The 16555-nt window shown below is 45.4% G+C and overlaps 1 protein-coding gene across 3 annotated transcripts in view; it reads right to left on the bottom strand.

Moving 5' to 3' along the window:
• Window positions 1-9193: 9193 nt before the first annotated feature.
• CFAP44 (cilia and flagella associated protein 44) overlaps window positions 9194-16555 on the bottom strand; it is a 1393686-nt gene continuing 1386324 nt past the window's right edge. For all 3 annotated transcript variants that reach the window (XM_069635797.1, XM_069635796.1, XM_069635798.1), the window contains 2 exons: window positions 12623-12757; window positions 9194-11987 (listed from right to left, as the gene is read on the bottom strand). In XM_069635797.1, coding sequence (XP_069491898.1) covers window positions 11799-11987; window positions 12623-12757 — 324 coding nt within the window. In that variant the 3' untranslated portion in view covers window positions 9194-11798. The remainder of the gene's footprint in view (window positions 11988-12622; window positions 12758-16555) is intronic.

The following is a 16555-nucleotide window of genomic DNA, read 5'->3' as shown; positions in this document are numbered from 1 at the left end:
GTTTGATCCCCGGGACCACACTTAGAAACCTCTGGGTATTCAGTGTGTTATAAATAACCTATCATATCATATCACCTCCTTCCTTGGGAAACTCTTGGAAAAGCTGGTCTTCCCCCAATCGACCCAGCACACTGAACTTGTTTGTTGCCTTCATGACCATCAATCTGAATTCTGAGCATCCAGAGGCACGGAAACTGGTCTTCTGAACACCCCTGAGGAACTGCTTGCATCCCTTGACTCCAACTCTCCATCTATTCTCATTCTACTTGATCTCTCCTCTGCATTTGATATGGTCAACCACTACATCCTCATAAAACGGCTCCACGATACCCTAGGTATCTCGGAGCTGGCTCTGGACTGGCTGACCGCCTTACTTAATTACTGTCTGTCCCAGGTTATTCTGGGCTCTGTCTCCTCTCCCACCTCTATCTCCACCTGCGGTCCCCCCAGGGCTCCAACCTTTCTCCCTGGCTCTTTAACACCTATCTTGCTCTACTTGCACACCTCATTTCCAGCTTCTCCCCCAACTTCCAGTGTTATGCAGATCACACACCACTCTTCTTCAATCGTCCCTCAAATCCTCTCCTTACTGTCTCCATCATTCCGGACTACATATTTGCCATACAGTCCTGGTGTACTTCTAATGATCTTTGCCTCAATGCCAGCAAGACTGAGATCCTTCCTATTGGGACTCATGCTCCCTCTTTCTTCCCCTCACTCTGGTCATCTCCTATGTGCTCTCCCCCTTCTCTGAAGCCATAAACCTTGGAGTTATCTTAGACCCCTCTCTTTCCTTTCTCCCTCACATTCAGGACCTTGCCAAAAAGGCACACTTTCAACTCCATGTCCTCAAAGGAATTCTTCCTTTCCTCACTTCCCCCACAAGCTCAATGTCTCGGGCTCTGGTTCTCTCTAGGATAGACTACTGCAATTGCCTTTACATTAATTTACCCTCTTCTTCTCTACGACCCCTCCAGCTAATCCAGGACAGAGCTGCAAGACTTATCCTTGGCCTCAAGCATCTCTCCAGCCCTAAAAACTTTCTGCTGACTCCCCGTTGTTGCAAGGATCAAACTCAAACCCCTCTGCATCAATCCATAAGGCTGTCTGGAGCCAGAGACCACACTATCTACAACTTGCTCTCACTAAATACTCTCCCTCCAGATCTTTACACTTCTCTGGCACCAACTCCCTGCATATCAAGCGCTTCACCAAACAGCGAGCTGGTGGCCAATCTATTTCCTCAGCAGGCTTCCTCCTATGGAACAGCATCCCCCTTCCTCTTCGTCTTGAGCCGGATCTCCTCAAATTCCAGAAGCTCCTCAAGACTTTCCTTTTCACCTCCTCCTTCCCTCCTCTGTGAAACCCCACAGTTGCTGAGATTGGCGACCAGTGCCCATATGTGTCCTCCTAGGTCCTGGCCTCCCACACCCACTGGCCTATGCCACCAAGGCCTGCACTTACATATTTATTGGCAGCTGACCACTCCCACCAAGTCACTTAACAGCTGCTTACTCCTTAGCACTTCCCTCTTTGGTACACCCAGCACTTACTCCCAACCCCCTCTTCCTCATCCCTTCTCTCTAGCTGCACATGCATGTTCTGAATGCTCACAAAGCCTAGTAGATCTGCCTCTATCTTTCATTGTTATGTTTTGGTTTTTTCCCCATGTTCCCTCCCTGTTGCCATGTGGGTGCTTTGAAACACAAATGCACAATAAAAAATAAGTAAATACATTCTGTGTAGAAGGGTTCTGCACTGTTTGCCTAAAAGTGTTAGAATTGAGATGATACGGCATGAGGTAGGTTTGCAATCCTTGAGAAGCTGTATCAAGTGCAAACAAATAGCACTATTTCGTAAATTTCTAACTTCCCCTAGGGAAATATTATATGCTGAGATGGGTAATACAGAATTGACAGGTAGGACAACACCACTGGATGATTTGGGGATATTGACTGAGATGGACATTACTCCTGCAAGTCTTATTGTACATCCAGGTAAAGTGAAAACTGCTGTTCAATCGTTTGATTGGATTGATACTCGAGAGTCTCTCATGAAGCTCTCTCTCTACGGTCATTTGGGGCTGTGCTCTAAGAGGATAAGTGTATTGGAACCGTATCTGAAACCGTTTCCAGATCGATGGTGGGGAGATTTCATGAGGTTCTGTTTTAATGTTCTTCAGAAAAATGAAATAATATGTATTATAGGGGGTATTCCATGGGAATTTGCACACTGTAGATATTGTAATGATTTTTATACTAGGGAGAATTTATATCATGTTTTATTGCTACGTCCTGCCCTTTTAGATCTACAGATTTTATATTTTGGGAAATTTGTTAGAGATTTGGCTATTGAAGAGAAGGAATTCTATGGGGCAAAATGTTAAAGGGTAAATCATTTGCACTACCTCTTGCTGTTAGGTTTTTTAAATAAATGGGTGGTGGAAAATCGAATATTGAGTAAGTATCAAACCGGCTTTCGGAGCAATATAGGCACTAATTGTGGTGGGTTTCTTATGAGCTGCATCCAATGTGTCATTGTATCTAATTGTTAGTATTGTGAATTGATTTCTATTATTGTTTTAAGATATTAGTGTATGAATTTTAAGGATGAATTGGAGTGTGACAAAATTGTTTAATTGATTGCAATATAACAACACATTACAAAATTGACAAAGGTTTGATTAAACCAAAAGCAATTAACTAAATAAATAAGAGTTAACAATGGGCTGCTGGTATTTTATGCTATGTTAACAGTCACTAAGATGGTGTTAGTAGCCATGCATTACAATGCTGTTCTTTGCAGTGTTAAACAGCGTCCAGGGGGAGCTGTTGACAGTCGTGTTTTGCAATGCTGAGAGTCACTGATGTGCTGCTGACAGTCATGCTATATGTCTTCAATCATGGATTAGTTGTTGGCAGTCATGCCGTGCTTTGCTACCAGTCATGGGTTTGCTGCTGAGAGTCATGCCATGTTGTAGACACCAACAAGTGTTGAATGGAAAGCTTTGTATTAATCGTAACCACTGGCATTACTCTCAGTACCTTCTATTTCAATGTTTTACGCTGTCTGAGCCATTGCAGAAGTGGGTTAGCCATATGCAAAGCAGTCTTGGTCCTGATATTAAAGGGAGGAGTTCAGCTCAAACTGACAGGTGTGAGAAAGCCAAGGGTATTCTCACAGATAGACCCCGAGGATCTTTTGTTCAGGTGGCCAGGGCACAGCCATCGTCTTTGGAACCAGACCCTGGAGTGGACAAGTGTGGGAGGATCACCTGAGCAAGGGGTCCTTGGGGACTGCGGAAGGAATGCCTTCGGGAGCAACACAGTATTCCCCCCCTTTCCGGTACACCTCTCCCCGACATCTCCACACTCTTCTTGGGATATTCTAAACAAGAGCCCACCGTATCCACAACCATACACCTACCTTCCCCAACATGACAACATTACACCCAATTTGCACGTAATTACCCAGGAACATTACACAACTCCCATAACTCAATTCTCTTTTCCAAAAACACTGAGATTAAGAAGAGAGGGACTGAGAGGATGAAGATTCTCAATACCACACTGAGAGACAGAAGACAGACTACCTCATGCCAAGACTGGACTGTCCCACTAATGGAGACAGGCGGCAAGGTCAGGCCTCCCTTGACAATCAGTCTCACCTGAGACCTATTAAGCCTCCCCATTAACACTGAGCAAGCTGGGGATGCTGGAGGGGGCATGGAAGCCAGAGGAAGAAAACTCAAGCTGGAGAGACCCTGGAAGGCCTGGAGGAAGAAGGACTGCCTGATCGCTGGGCCTATGAGTGCAGGGGAGGCCTGAGTGTGGAAAGCAGGGGATCTGGGGTTACCTGGCGGTTCCCACACCAGAGCTCCTCCCCGGGACAAAGCAGAAAAGCCCAGGCCTTTGATGGGCAGGTGGCACGACCTTGACCTCAACAAGTATCCCCTTGAACTCCTGCAGCTCCTAAAACTGTCAGAGTACCAAAAAGGGGAATCTGGAGAAGTGGGAGCATAATCAGAATGAAGGATTATGGGACTTGGGAGTCCAAAGACGTTTAACTGAGAAAAAGGCAGAACTCGAGTATGAGCAGCACTTCCGGGTCAAAGGCAAACCTACTGGAGCAAAGCGACGGACCAAAGGACGAGAGCAGCAGGTCAAAAACCCCAAGAGTTCCCTACTTGAGGTCGTTGCCTCTGACAGGCCGCCAAATACATGCAGAGAAGGCCAGATCCCACATCAGAAGATTGCATTGTGTTTCAAGGATGCCAATGATCCTCCTGGGTGAATGGCAGAGTTGGGGAGGCAAGGCCAAGCCTGTAGCACTATCCTTGACTCGTGAAATGGAAAACCAAGAAAGAAACGCACACAGCCGATGAGTTGGCAAGCAACCCGAGAGACCAGTGTGTTTTAAAGAAAGTTTAAAGTGGCAATATTGCATCGCAAGGCAAGACTGTACACGTGTGGATGAGATGCGGAGAAAGGCAGACCTGTGAACGAACTTTGAAGTAAGGACAGCTGTGAAATCAGTGATACTGAGTAGTCAGCCGAAAGGTAGTAGCCCACTCAAAAGTCTCTGTAAAAGGTACATTGTTTGTAACGATAAAGCAAATTAACTGCAAAAGCAAATCAAGCAAATTTAACTCCTAGAGAATGGGAGAGTGAAATATGAACCTTGAACTTTTAGTCAAAGTGGTCCTGTGGAGGTCTGTAATGAAAGCAACTTACACTCAAAAGTCTCTGACATCCGAAAGTGGACTGAGCCCGACTGAGGGAGACCCAACCCGTAATAAGCTTGGGGAAGGGAGCCCCTTTGCAAGTTTGGTTGAACTTTCTTTTGAAGAGGTCTGAGCTCGACAGAGGGGAACCCATGTGAACTGTGTTTTGAAACAGTCCGAGCCCGACTGGGGGAGACCGGCGTGAACTTTTTGTTGAACTATATATTGAAGCTGGAAAGAGACTTTAGCGTGGAAGGCCAGGCGGGCCTCGATCCACATTTTGAACTGCCTTTATTTTTGAGACCCTGAGCCAGATTGTGTCATCCTGTCTATGGGGTCCGCCTTTCCCTGTGCTGTCCAACGTGGGGAGGAGAGATGACTCACCCACATTGATTCTTTATAGTTTTGCACTTTTTTCCTTTTGCATACACCTTTTTCCCACACACATTTTGTTACATTAGAGTAAGGGCTGGCATTAGGTTTTGTTAGCATAGGCCATCTTGTTTTGACAGACTCCACGAGGACTTTGTTATTTTTTATTTGATGGTCGGGCGCTCTTCCATCCTAGACGTAGGGCAAGATAGGCATTCTTCCAACCCTTTTTTCGAGAACAATAAAGGTTTTCCAAACGTATCTTTTGTATCTTGCGTTTGATACCATGCTTCCCTTACACAGGCCACTTCCCCGTTGCTGGGGAATACAACCAACTTCAGACGTGTTTCAGTCGTGTCATGCCAAGAGCGATGGGTGTGATGCCGATAGACACGCAGTGCTATGCCAAGACATACGAGTGTGCAGCTGTCAGCCTTGCAGATCTATGCCTAGCCACAGGTGTACTGCTGACAGGCGTGCCATGCTATGTTAAGAGTCGTGTGAGTGTGTGCGCTGTGGATGTCCATGCTGTGCTATAATAAGTTATAGTTGTGCTACTGACTGCCATGCCAAGGTGTTTTGCTGACATCTGTGCAGTGCTTTCATAAGTGTATTGGGTGCACTATGGACAATCATTCTCTGCTTTTGCTTGGGTGCGCAAATGGCAGCCACTGTGGCCTAAGGGTAAGGGATGTGCTGCTGGTCGCCATTATCAGTCCTGTGTGTGTTGCTGACAGCCTTGTCATGCTATGCAAGGAGTCACACTTGTGATGCGGACAGCTAGAGCGGGCTATACTATTGCACTGCATGGGTGTCAGCTATGCAGCGGACACTCATGCCGTGCAATACCAAGAGTAATGGATGTGCTGCAGGCACGCTACCCTGTGATGCTAAGAGTAATAGGTATGCTACTGAGAGCCATGCTGTTTTATGCTAAGAGGAATAGGTGTACTATTGAGAGGAACAGCATTTCATGCTGAGAGTTATAAGTCTGCTGCTGAGAGCCATGCCATTTCATGCCACGAGTAATAGATGTGCTACTGAGAGCCAGAGCATTTCATGCTGAGACTAATAAGTGTGCTACTGAGAACCAGGGCGTTCATGCTAAGAGTAATAGGTGTGCTACTGAGAGCCGTGCCGTTTCATGCTAAGAGTAATATGTGTGCTACTGAGAGCCACGGCTGTTTCATGCTAAGAGTAATAGGTGTGCTACTGAGAGCCACGGCTGTTTCATGCTAAGAGTAATAGGTGTGCTACTGAGAGCCAGGCCATTTCATGCTGAGAGTAATATGCGTGCTACTGAGAGCCGTGCCGTTTCATGCTAAGAGTAATATGTGTGTTACTGAGAGCCACGTCGTTTCATGCTAAGAGTAATAGGTGTGCTACTGAGAGCCAGGCCATTTCTTGCTAAGAGCAATAGGTGTGCTACTGAGAGCGATGGTGTTTCATGCTAAGAGTAATGGGTGTGCTACTAAGATCCATGCCGTTTCATGATAAGAGTAATAGGTGTGCTACTGGGAGCCAAAGTGCTTCATGCTAAGAGTAATAAGTGTACTACTAAGAGCCAGGGCGTTTCCTGCTGAGAGTAATAGGTGTGCTACTGAGAGCCATGCTGTCTTATGCTAAGAGTCATATGTGTTCTACTGAGAACAGGGGTGTTTCATGCTAAGAGTAATAGGTGTGCTATTGAGAGCCATAGGTGTGCTACTGAGAGCCATGCTGTTTCATGCTAAGAGTAATAGGTGTAATACTGAGAGTCATGCCGTTTCATGCTAAGAGAAATAAATGTGCTACTGAGAGCCATGCTGTTTCATGCAAAGAGTAGTAAGTGTGCAACTGAGAGCCATGCCGTTTCATGCTAAGAGTAATAGGTGTGCTACTGAGAGCCATGCCATTTCATGCTAAGAGCAATGGGTGTGCTACTGAGAGCCATGCCGTTTCATGCTAAGAGCAATGGGTGTGCTACTGAGAGCCATGCCATTTCATGCTAAGAGTCATGTACGCACTGCTGAGAGCCATGCCGCTTCATGCTAAGAGTCATGTACATACTGCTGAGAGCCATGCCATTTCATGCTAAGAGTAATAAGTGTGCAACTGAGAGCCATGCCGTTTCATGCTGAGAGTAATGTATGTGCTCCTGAGTGCCATCCATGCCGTTTAATGCTGAGACATGTATGTACTGCTGAGAGCCATGCCGTTTGATACTAAGAGTAATAGGTGTGCTACTGAGAGCCATGCCGTTTCATGCTATGAGTGATAGGTGTGCTACTGAGAGCCATGCTGTCTTATGCTAAGAGTCATATGTGTTCTACTGAGAACAGGGGTGTTTCATGCTAAGAGTAATAGGTGTGCTACTGAGAGCCATAGGTGTGCTACTGAGAGCCATGCTGTTTCATGCTAAGAGTAATAGGTGTAATACTGAGAGTCATGCCGTTTCATGCTAAGAGAAATAAATGTGCTACTGAGAGCCATGCTGTTTCATGCTAAGAGTAATAAGTGTGCAACTGAGAGCCATGCCATTTCATGCTAAGAGTAATAGGTGTGCTACCGAGAGCCATGTCGTTTCATGCTACAAGCAATAAGTGTGCAACTGAGAGCCATGCCATTTCATGCTGAGAGTAATGTATGTGCTCCCGAGAGCCATCCATACCGTTTAATGCTAAGAGTCATGTATGTACTGCTGAGAGCCATGCCGTTTCATGCTATGAGTGATAGGTGTGCTACTGAGAGACATGCTGTTTCATGCTAGGAGTAACCAGTGTTCTACTGAGAGCCAGGGCGTTTCATGCTGAGAGTAATAAGTGTGCAACTGAGAGCCATGCCGTTTCATGCTAAGAGTAATAGGTGTGCTACTGAGGGCCAGGGAGTTTCATGCTGAGAGTAATGTATGTGCTACTGAGAGCCATGCCATTTCATGCTAAGAGTCATGGACATACTGCTGAGAGCCATGTTGTGCTAGGCCGAGTGTCATGGATGTTCTCCTGACAGCCATGCACTGCTATACTAAGAGTAATCTGTGTGCTGCAGACAACCATGTTGTGTAATAGGTGTGCTACTGAGAGCCATGCCATTCCATGCTAAGAGTAATGGGTGTGCTACTGAAAGGCATGCCATTTTATGCTAAGAGTAATGGGTGTGCTACTGAAAGGCATGCCATTTCATGCTAAGAGTAATGGGTGTGCTACTGAAAGGCATGCCATTTCATGCTAAGAGTAATAGGTGTGCTACTGAAAGGCATGCCATTTCATGCTAAGAGTAATAGGTGTGCTACTGAAAGGCATGCCATTTCATACTAAGAGTAATAGATGTGCTACTGAGAGCCAGGGCGTTTCATGCTGAGAGTAATAGGTGTGCTACTGATAGTAATGCCGTTTCATGCTAATAATAATAGGTGTGCTACTGAGAGCCATACTGTATCATGCTAAGAGTAATGGGTGTGCTACTGAGAGCCAGGGCGGTTCATGCTCAGAGTAATACGTGTGTAACTGAGAGCCATGCCGTTTCCTACTAGAGTAATAGGTGTGCTACTGAGGGCCAGGGAGTTTCATGCTGAGAGTAATGTATGTGCTGCTGAGAGCCATGCCATTTCATGCTAAGAGTCATGGACATACCGGGCGATAGCCATGTTGTGCTCTGCTATCCTAAGAGCAACGGGTCCGCTGCTAGGACCCATGCAGTGTTATACTAAGAGTAATCTGTGTGCGGCAGACAACCTTGTTGTGCTATGCTAAGAGTCATGTTCGTGTCGGTGACAGCGTGCAGTGCTGCACTAAGAGTCATAGGTGTCTGCTGGCAGACATGCTATAGTATTTTAGAGTAATGGTTGCAAGGGCAAAGCCATGCATTGCTCTGCACAATGGATCAAGGGTGTTGTGCAATGCATATGTATAAACCCCAGAGGTATGAAAGCGGGTATTTTCACAGCTTCCCAAATAGATCCAATTGTTTCAGTCTGTGCATTTCTCTTCGGTTCCATCTCTGCCTCAGGAACCTTTTTCACCAAACCCCAGCATTCAGGTCACATTTGCACCTGTACATTCACTACTGAGGGATGCCATAGCATCTTATTTCATTAATCAAACCAGGCAGGGGTGTCAATTAGTTCCAAAAAAGTTTATTTTCAAAATAAAAATATGCTTTTTTCCAAAATAGAGATATTCAATTTTGAGTTGATAAATATTTTAAAAAGTAGCAACTCTCCTCCATTGACCCAACGACCCGGATACACTACAGACAGCAATAATAAATAAAGTGGCACCAGTGACAGTCATTGCAAAGGATCCTGGGAGGTGCAATGGTTGAGCACACACCTCCCCTTTCAAGGCACTTGAGAGTAAGATCAATAGAGAGGAGGGGGAGCAGGAGTGGGGGTTGGCATTTGGGGGATAGGCAGAAGTATAGTTTTCAAATCGAGGTCTACACTGATATACATTAAAGACCTCATAATATGGCCATGCTAAGGACAATCTTCCAAAACGAAACCTGGGGCTACCCTTGCATTTGTTGGCATGTTTGTATGACTCGCCTTTGTGCCACTGCTCTTACCATGGCACCCACTAAGCAAAGAATCCTGGGAAATGTTGCTTCGCACAGGGAAGTTTATTGGGGCAAGTTTGTTGTTCGTTGTCTTGACAAATGCGTTGAATCGATCACTTTGAGGAGCAAATCATAGAACAGCTGTTGGTAATGAGATGAAACTACTGGTGTTGGCCATTTCTAGGGCATTTTACAGGGCTTGATTAATGTGGACTCGGGTCCTTGAGACAGCTATATGCAAATGAGTTTTACTGTTTCTTCCTTCATTTGTATTATTAGGCAAAACCAACAACTAGCCACAACCCTAAAACTAAACCTAATCCATACTCTAAGCTAAACGTATACCTAAAGCATAGTCCAAATGCTAGGATAACTCTATAACTAACCCAAATCATAAGCTTGCACCCAACTCATAGGTTGACATACTCACACTCGTAAAACAAATCCTAACCTTAAAGAGTAAAGTTAATCTTAACTCTTATCCGCTTCTAAAGTTACGCCAAACTCAAAATAGGTGCATCAAGAACAAGCACAGGCTTCGGCTATGTTCGCCCTAACAAAAGACATTAAAGAAAATGTGTTTGCTCTAGGCCATTTGCCCAAACAGAAGCCAAGCACCTGGGTAGCATAATGACCACATCTAATCCCTCTACCTCATCAGTGCAGATCCCAACCCCAAAGACATAAAATTAATCTCATGAGCCAGCCCCCCCCCTTATGCTCCAACCACTAAGGTTAAATGATAATCCTAAACTCTAGGCTGAAATCTAAAATATAAATCTAGACCCCTAAAGTAGGAGCAAGCCTAATCCTCAAAACCTAAACCACCCAATGTTTCTTAACCTAAACTCAAAAATTGTAAACCTTTAAACCTACTCCTTAAGACTTATGCTAGGGTTTGAGTATGCTTACCATGTCTTAAGGTCAAAGAGCTAAACCCTAGGCCTAACTGCCCACATTTCTAAACCTCAAGTTATAACCCTGAACACAAACCGACGCTCAGCCTGAAATCCTTAGCGTAACATCCTTAGCCCTTTGTCCAAACTCCACAACACAAGCCCTCAATCCAAAACCAGAACTCCTAGACCTATCGTACAGCCCCTGAGCATAAGCCTAAACAGCCAGCCATACATCAGAAAAGTCCAAAAGCTTCAAATTAGTTATTACAATTGAAGAAGTGAAAATGAACATTTCCCACACCCGGTCATTGCACAAGAAATTTCAGGAGCTTGTTTCAGAACAGAACAAGTTTCCCAGGATGTGCACTTTGCGCGTCGTGGCGTAACCGCAGGGAAACGCCCTAGTAAGATGACAGTAATCCCGTTATAGCTGTTATTGGCAGATTTGTGTTGTGGCCGCATAGGGCAGGTGATAAAGACAGACACCCCAATAGCAAGCATTAAGAAGTGCAATCAAAGAATTCAAATGAGTTTATACAATTTCACAATTCACACCACTGTGAAGTGCAGGACATAAAGATGTATGTTCCTGTTTATACTCTTCCTTTTTCAAACCTGCAGTCTACATGTAACGGGTCCCCTCAGCCCAATTTACAAGGTTTTAGCAGATGATCTCCACGGTCATCCACAGTAGTGGAGGCCTGGTGTCTCCTGCGCTGGATAACTAAGCGTGGCTTAGGCATAGGCCCTACAACAAGGGGCACGGTGAGAGATGGTGAGAGATGCTCACAGCCCGATCTTGGTTTCATCTTTTTTGGTCGTTACCTTGTTGTACTCACCCTCTCTTGAATATTATGCACTTTTTATATGCCACCTCTTTCTACCCTGGGAGGTGGGCAAGGTGTCCATGTCACCCCTACCCTGTCATAATATTCAAGGACTCTGAAGTGTAGAGTTGATGGCCTACTCACCATCGCCCATTTATCACCCTTCACGTTCCACAGCATTGGTGCTAGAACCCTTCCTTGGCATGCTTCAACAAATGATCTCACTGCAGTCCATGAAATGCTCATGAAGTCTTTTGATTTTAATGCACAAAAGCCCTTAGAGGAAGGCGGCGGCAGGTGTGGGGTCAGCCCATCTGGGAAAGGGAGGGACAGGCGAAGAAAAATGTCTAGTGCCGCGCCAATCCAAGCCAAACAACCAATCTAGTAGAGTGGAAGTAAAAAAGTCTACAGGAAGAGGTAGTGGTGGAGAGTTCTGATGCTTCATACACAAGTCCCGCTTGCATGTGGAAGAGGGGCCTGGGCCGGGGGGAGGATGTTTCCACCTTTTCTGGATAAGAGGCAAATTTCTTCTTTCAGGGCATCTAGCTCATGAAATTGGCACTCAACCAATTCGTTCAACCTCTCCTTTTCGTCCAGCTCAGCTTGTCGTGGCACCCTGAACTCTTCTCCCTGTGGAAACAGAAATTGATGAGAAGAGATTGAGACCGAAGGAAGAGAGACCTAATTGAGAAGGTATAAATGAGGAAAGAAAAGAAAGCACCAGAGGAGAACAATGGCAAAGAAGAGGGGAAGAATGAGAAACAAAGAGGGAAGCAATGAGAAAAAGAGGAAGAAGCCAGACGATCACCTAAATACTGATAACTGGGGAGCACTGTTCTGCAAGACTAGAGAAACAATGATCAGATGCCTGTTCACAAATTCCTGTTACCGGACTCCAGCTTATCATCACTATTGGGGTTTAATATAAGGCGGTGTGCAGCTCACACACACACAACTAATGCTAAAATTGTATGTTATTTCTAAAAATGGCAAAAGAAGACTACAAGCAACACCCCTCTACCCTGATGTGCATCAGGTGAATACCCCACTACCCACAGTTCTGGGAGGTGCCCAATTAGATCTTTCATTCTTAGCATTCACATTCTCACCACTCTCCCCATGTGCTGGGTTATGGTGTGCCCACATGAGTGATCTGTCTTACAAAACCTGGCCCCCCTCTCTCTCTGCACTTTAAGCTTCAGTGAAGTTCGGTACACATTAAGATCTGGGAGAGAGCACACTTGCTCGCACTGCCCAACACTTACCACACTAGTTTGCCTGGCATCAAGTTTTCCATCCAGAGAGATCCGGTCAGTGAGAAGTCTGTTCATTGCCTCAAGTTTCATGGTGTGCTCCGTGGTCACCTCTCGCAAGCGTTGCTTTATCTCTCCAATTTTTACCTGGGAAAAAACATCCACTGTCAGCCAAAGGAAAGGTATTCTGGCAAGACTAAACAAACAGTGTGAACCACAGAGAAAGCTGTAATGATGAGAATGCTAAAATAATAGCACATGTTTATCCAAACCCCATGCTGTCGTGGAAGCTACTGTGTCCTGCAGTAATGGTGGTGGAGAAAGAGAAGAGGTTGAAATAGAGGTAGGACATAGCCATGGGTTGGCACTGCAGAAGAAATCCCTCTGCTGCCAGAAGCAGCCATGCCTGTCCGGAGCCGAGGCCCCTAACCCATGTGTTCCTCGTCCTCTCTGGCAACAGCACCATTAAAGCCAAACACTGGCAGGAAAGCGTAGCTTCCCCAGTTTCAGTAGACATGGTCAATAGGCTCCTTCCTGAGACGGAAGCCTTGAGAAGCGGCCGGTCCTGAATAGCTATATTGGATGAAGCAGCAGCAACATCCAGGTAGGCAGTGATTATTGGTGTTGTATAACCGTCTGCTTATGATCAGGTCTCTCCGATCCTACCACCCTGTCAATGACTCTCTGGGAATGCCCCCTCCTACCTCTATTATTATTGAATTAGCAGAGAGAGCAGACCGTTCGTAGTGCAGTGGCCAGTCAAGATCATTGAAAGTCCCAACATTTGTCCGGAATTTCAAGAGATGTATGCGACTCTGTTTCCATGAACAGTGGGTTATTTACCACAAAAATGTCAATGCCACAGCTTGGCTGTGCAATTCTTTAAATCACCCTGATAGTTATTCTTACTTTATCTCCCATTTTCATGTAATTAATGTTGTATGGGTCCAGATACAGCTCTGTCAAGGGGGGGGGCGAACATACCAGTTACGCAAGTAACATTGGTGGATGACGTTGGGAGTGGTGACGTCAATTCGCATGGTGCAGGTAGTATAGATATAGTGTGTTTGGCACAGCACAAAAAGTCACACAGGGGAATGGAAAGGAGCGTGTGTAACTTGTTTAGTAATGGGGTAGCTGGTGCAGCCTGGGCATAGGGTTAGGGGTGCGTGGTGCTTTATGAGGTATTGGGGTAGGGGGCTTTTGAGCAATATATGAACATCAGAGAGGCCATGTTTTTAGGCCCATGTTAGGAAAGCATTTTTGTAGAAAGCTCAGAATAAAGGGCTGTAGGCTTTTTGTGACAGCAAGGTTCAGCTGTGAAGACCCAGCAGAAACAGTGCACAATAATGTTGCAAGAATGACGTTTCACAGGAGGACGCAGTCCTACCGCAGCCTCTCCACGGTGATCCTTTGGAGGCCACAGAGCTAGGCACCTGGGTGTCAAAGGAAATTGGCAGGGAAATAGGAATTAAATACAGCTAATTCAAATATAGTCATGGTGTTGGGTAGGTTTCTTAAAAGCACACCTAGCAGCGAGGCATGAGAAGGCAGCTGGGGGGCTAAAGCAATGGGGTAGGGCTTGTGGGGCACGCAACAGCGATCCAATCAGCGGACAAAGGTTTTGGTGTTCCGAGGGTGCAACATTGTAAAGTGTCCTTGCTGATTTAAGTGGAGCACATCATTGGTCAGACTCTGTGAGAAGGCCTCGCCCTGTGCCATCTCAAGATGCCATGCCGAATCAGTACGCAGCAGGATATCCATTTGTATATTTGACAGTGCCAACCAATGACAATTAAGTGTTTTTCGGCTGATCAGCACAATAACATAATTGCAGGGCGGGTCACAATGTTACGAGCAGGGTTGATGTGATTTTGTTCCAAAAAACGTTTTATCCAATAGGGGTCATCTAAGGTAAAGAATACCATAGGGGTCTGACATATTTCCACCAATCAGCTCCTGTGACAGGCCCCATAAATCCAACTAAAATGTTGTATGGTCATTTTGTGATTTGTGTATAAAAACTATAGCTGCAGTGGGCGGCGCCAAGCTCATTTCATTCATTCATTTCAGTTCAGTTCCACTGGGCTGTCTGAACCATGTCTCCCAGCTGTTTGGGTCCAATATATTCGCGTTACCTTCTTGCCTGGTGTATGCTCCCTTTTTGTGATTATCTTTCTTCCTTGGGATTACTTTTGACAGAGGACCCGTGGTACATTAGTACAGTCCTCTTTTTGTAAAAAAATATGGAAGTCAATGCAAGTTGAAGGGTATGCAGTGATTATAACGAATCACAAAATATCTAATCCTAGTACAACAAAACGAAAATAAATTCCAAAATAACGACAAATTTGGGAAAAAACAAAAAAAGGGGTTGGGAGTGTGAATATTGGTTTTGGCAAAGTATTAGGAACAAATTGGCATTGGTGTAGAGTGGTTACAGTGACTATTTGCTGTATGTGTGCCCAACTAAATCAGCCACAAGGCTAAGCTCCACCAAAAAGATAAGCAACATGTAACATGCCTGGTATGGATAACTTTAATGAATCAGGCCTCACTAGCCTGGCTGTAGATCAACTGAAAAATCTGTGTAAAGCAAGGGGTCTGCCTGCGAAAGGAATAACATATCAATGAATTACAAGGTGGTTAAATCACCGAAGTATGGGTAGTGGGCCTGTAATACCTACTAACTAAAATGATATGGAAGATAATGATGAGGATGCTAGTTTAGAGTTAAACTCCAACCAGCAAGAAGAGTCAGAGGAGTGAGAGGAGTGTCCAGAGGGGAGCCACCCTCTTCCACAGTCTGCCCCTGTACCTCAGTCACTTCCTATCCTGACCCGACAAGGTGCAAATCTAAGCCCAGTATATCTTGCACTCGAAATACTAAGATTAGAATTGGAATTTTACTTGAATCTATTTTGGATGCCTGCTCTCCAGACAGCACTTGGCTGACTCTAAGGAAATTGATCCTAAGAAACTAGCACAAGCTGCTGACTGATGGGCAGCCAACAGGGCCACTCATAAGGATTCTGGGGCAACTCAAAAGAAGGAAGAGGCGAAGCAGCACAAGAAAGAGGGTTAAGAGAATTCTAATTCCAACCATTCACAAGAGAGCCCCAAACATAACAAGGGTAGATCCCATGGGAAACCAGGTAGGTCTAGTGAACCCTCTGGGGCCAAACCAGAGGGAGGTCAACAGAACCCGCAATTCCAGAGAACATTTGGTAAATGTTTTGTATGTGGGTCTGCAGATCATGTGAAAGGGTATCCCACATGTAAGGGTAAACCTTCAGGGGTGCACAATGCCTCCTAAGCCTTCATCCCTGAGGGAGAAGACCAAATGGCAAGTTCACACTGTCCACTACTGGCTCAAGACCTGATTGGAGTTCAAGCCAGTGTATCTTTAGTGTCCCTGGGTCTGTGGGAACAACAGAATGTGTATGTTTATAACACCATTCCAGAAAACACCAAAGAATATTAGAAGGACAGTGTTCTTGTAGATAGCCAGGAGAGTCCTGCCATAAGAGACACTGGGGCAAGCATACCAGTGGTTGATGAAAGTGTTTTCAAACCCGAGGATGGAGCTAAGGCACCCAAAGGTCCCACTAAACTTGCAGGAGGCCCCATCCAAATGGTTCTTATTCTGCCAGCTCTCATCCAGTGCAACAACATGACTGTTAGGATTCCTGTTAGTTTACAGAATGAAGTGCCAGGGAGAGTCTTGTTGGGGAATGACTTGAAGGCTCTTGGAGTAGTGTCTAGTACTCTCCCAGCAAAAGGAAGCAGGAGCAACCAAGATTGGCCAGAGAGGCAACCTTAAGAGACTCTCAGTTTGAGGTTAAGGAGACATCCAATACCTCCAGTTAACAGGAAGGTCGCACTTCAATTTCCAAGAAGAGAAAAGCGACTAAGGAGAAATCCAGGGTCTCTCGTAAGAAGAAA

This window comes from Ambystoma mexicanum, chromosome 7p, assembly GCF_040938575.1.
Source record: "Ambystoma mexicanum isolate Mex_15411 chromosome 7p, UKY_AmexF1_1, whole genome shotgun sequence".
Classification (NCBI taxonomy): Eukaryota; Metazoa; Chordata; class Amphibia; order Caudata; family Ambystomatidae; genus Ambystoma; species Ambystoma mexicanum.
The sequence above is the reverse complement of the archived record's forward strand: the minus strand, read 5'-3'. Positions and strand labels throughout refer to the sequence as shown.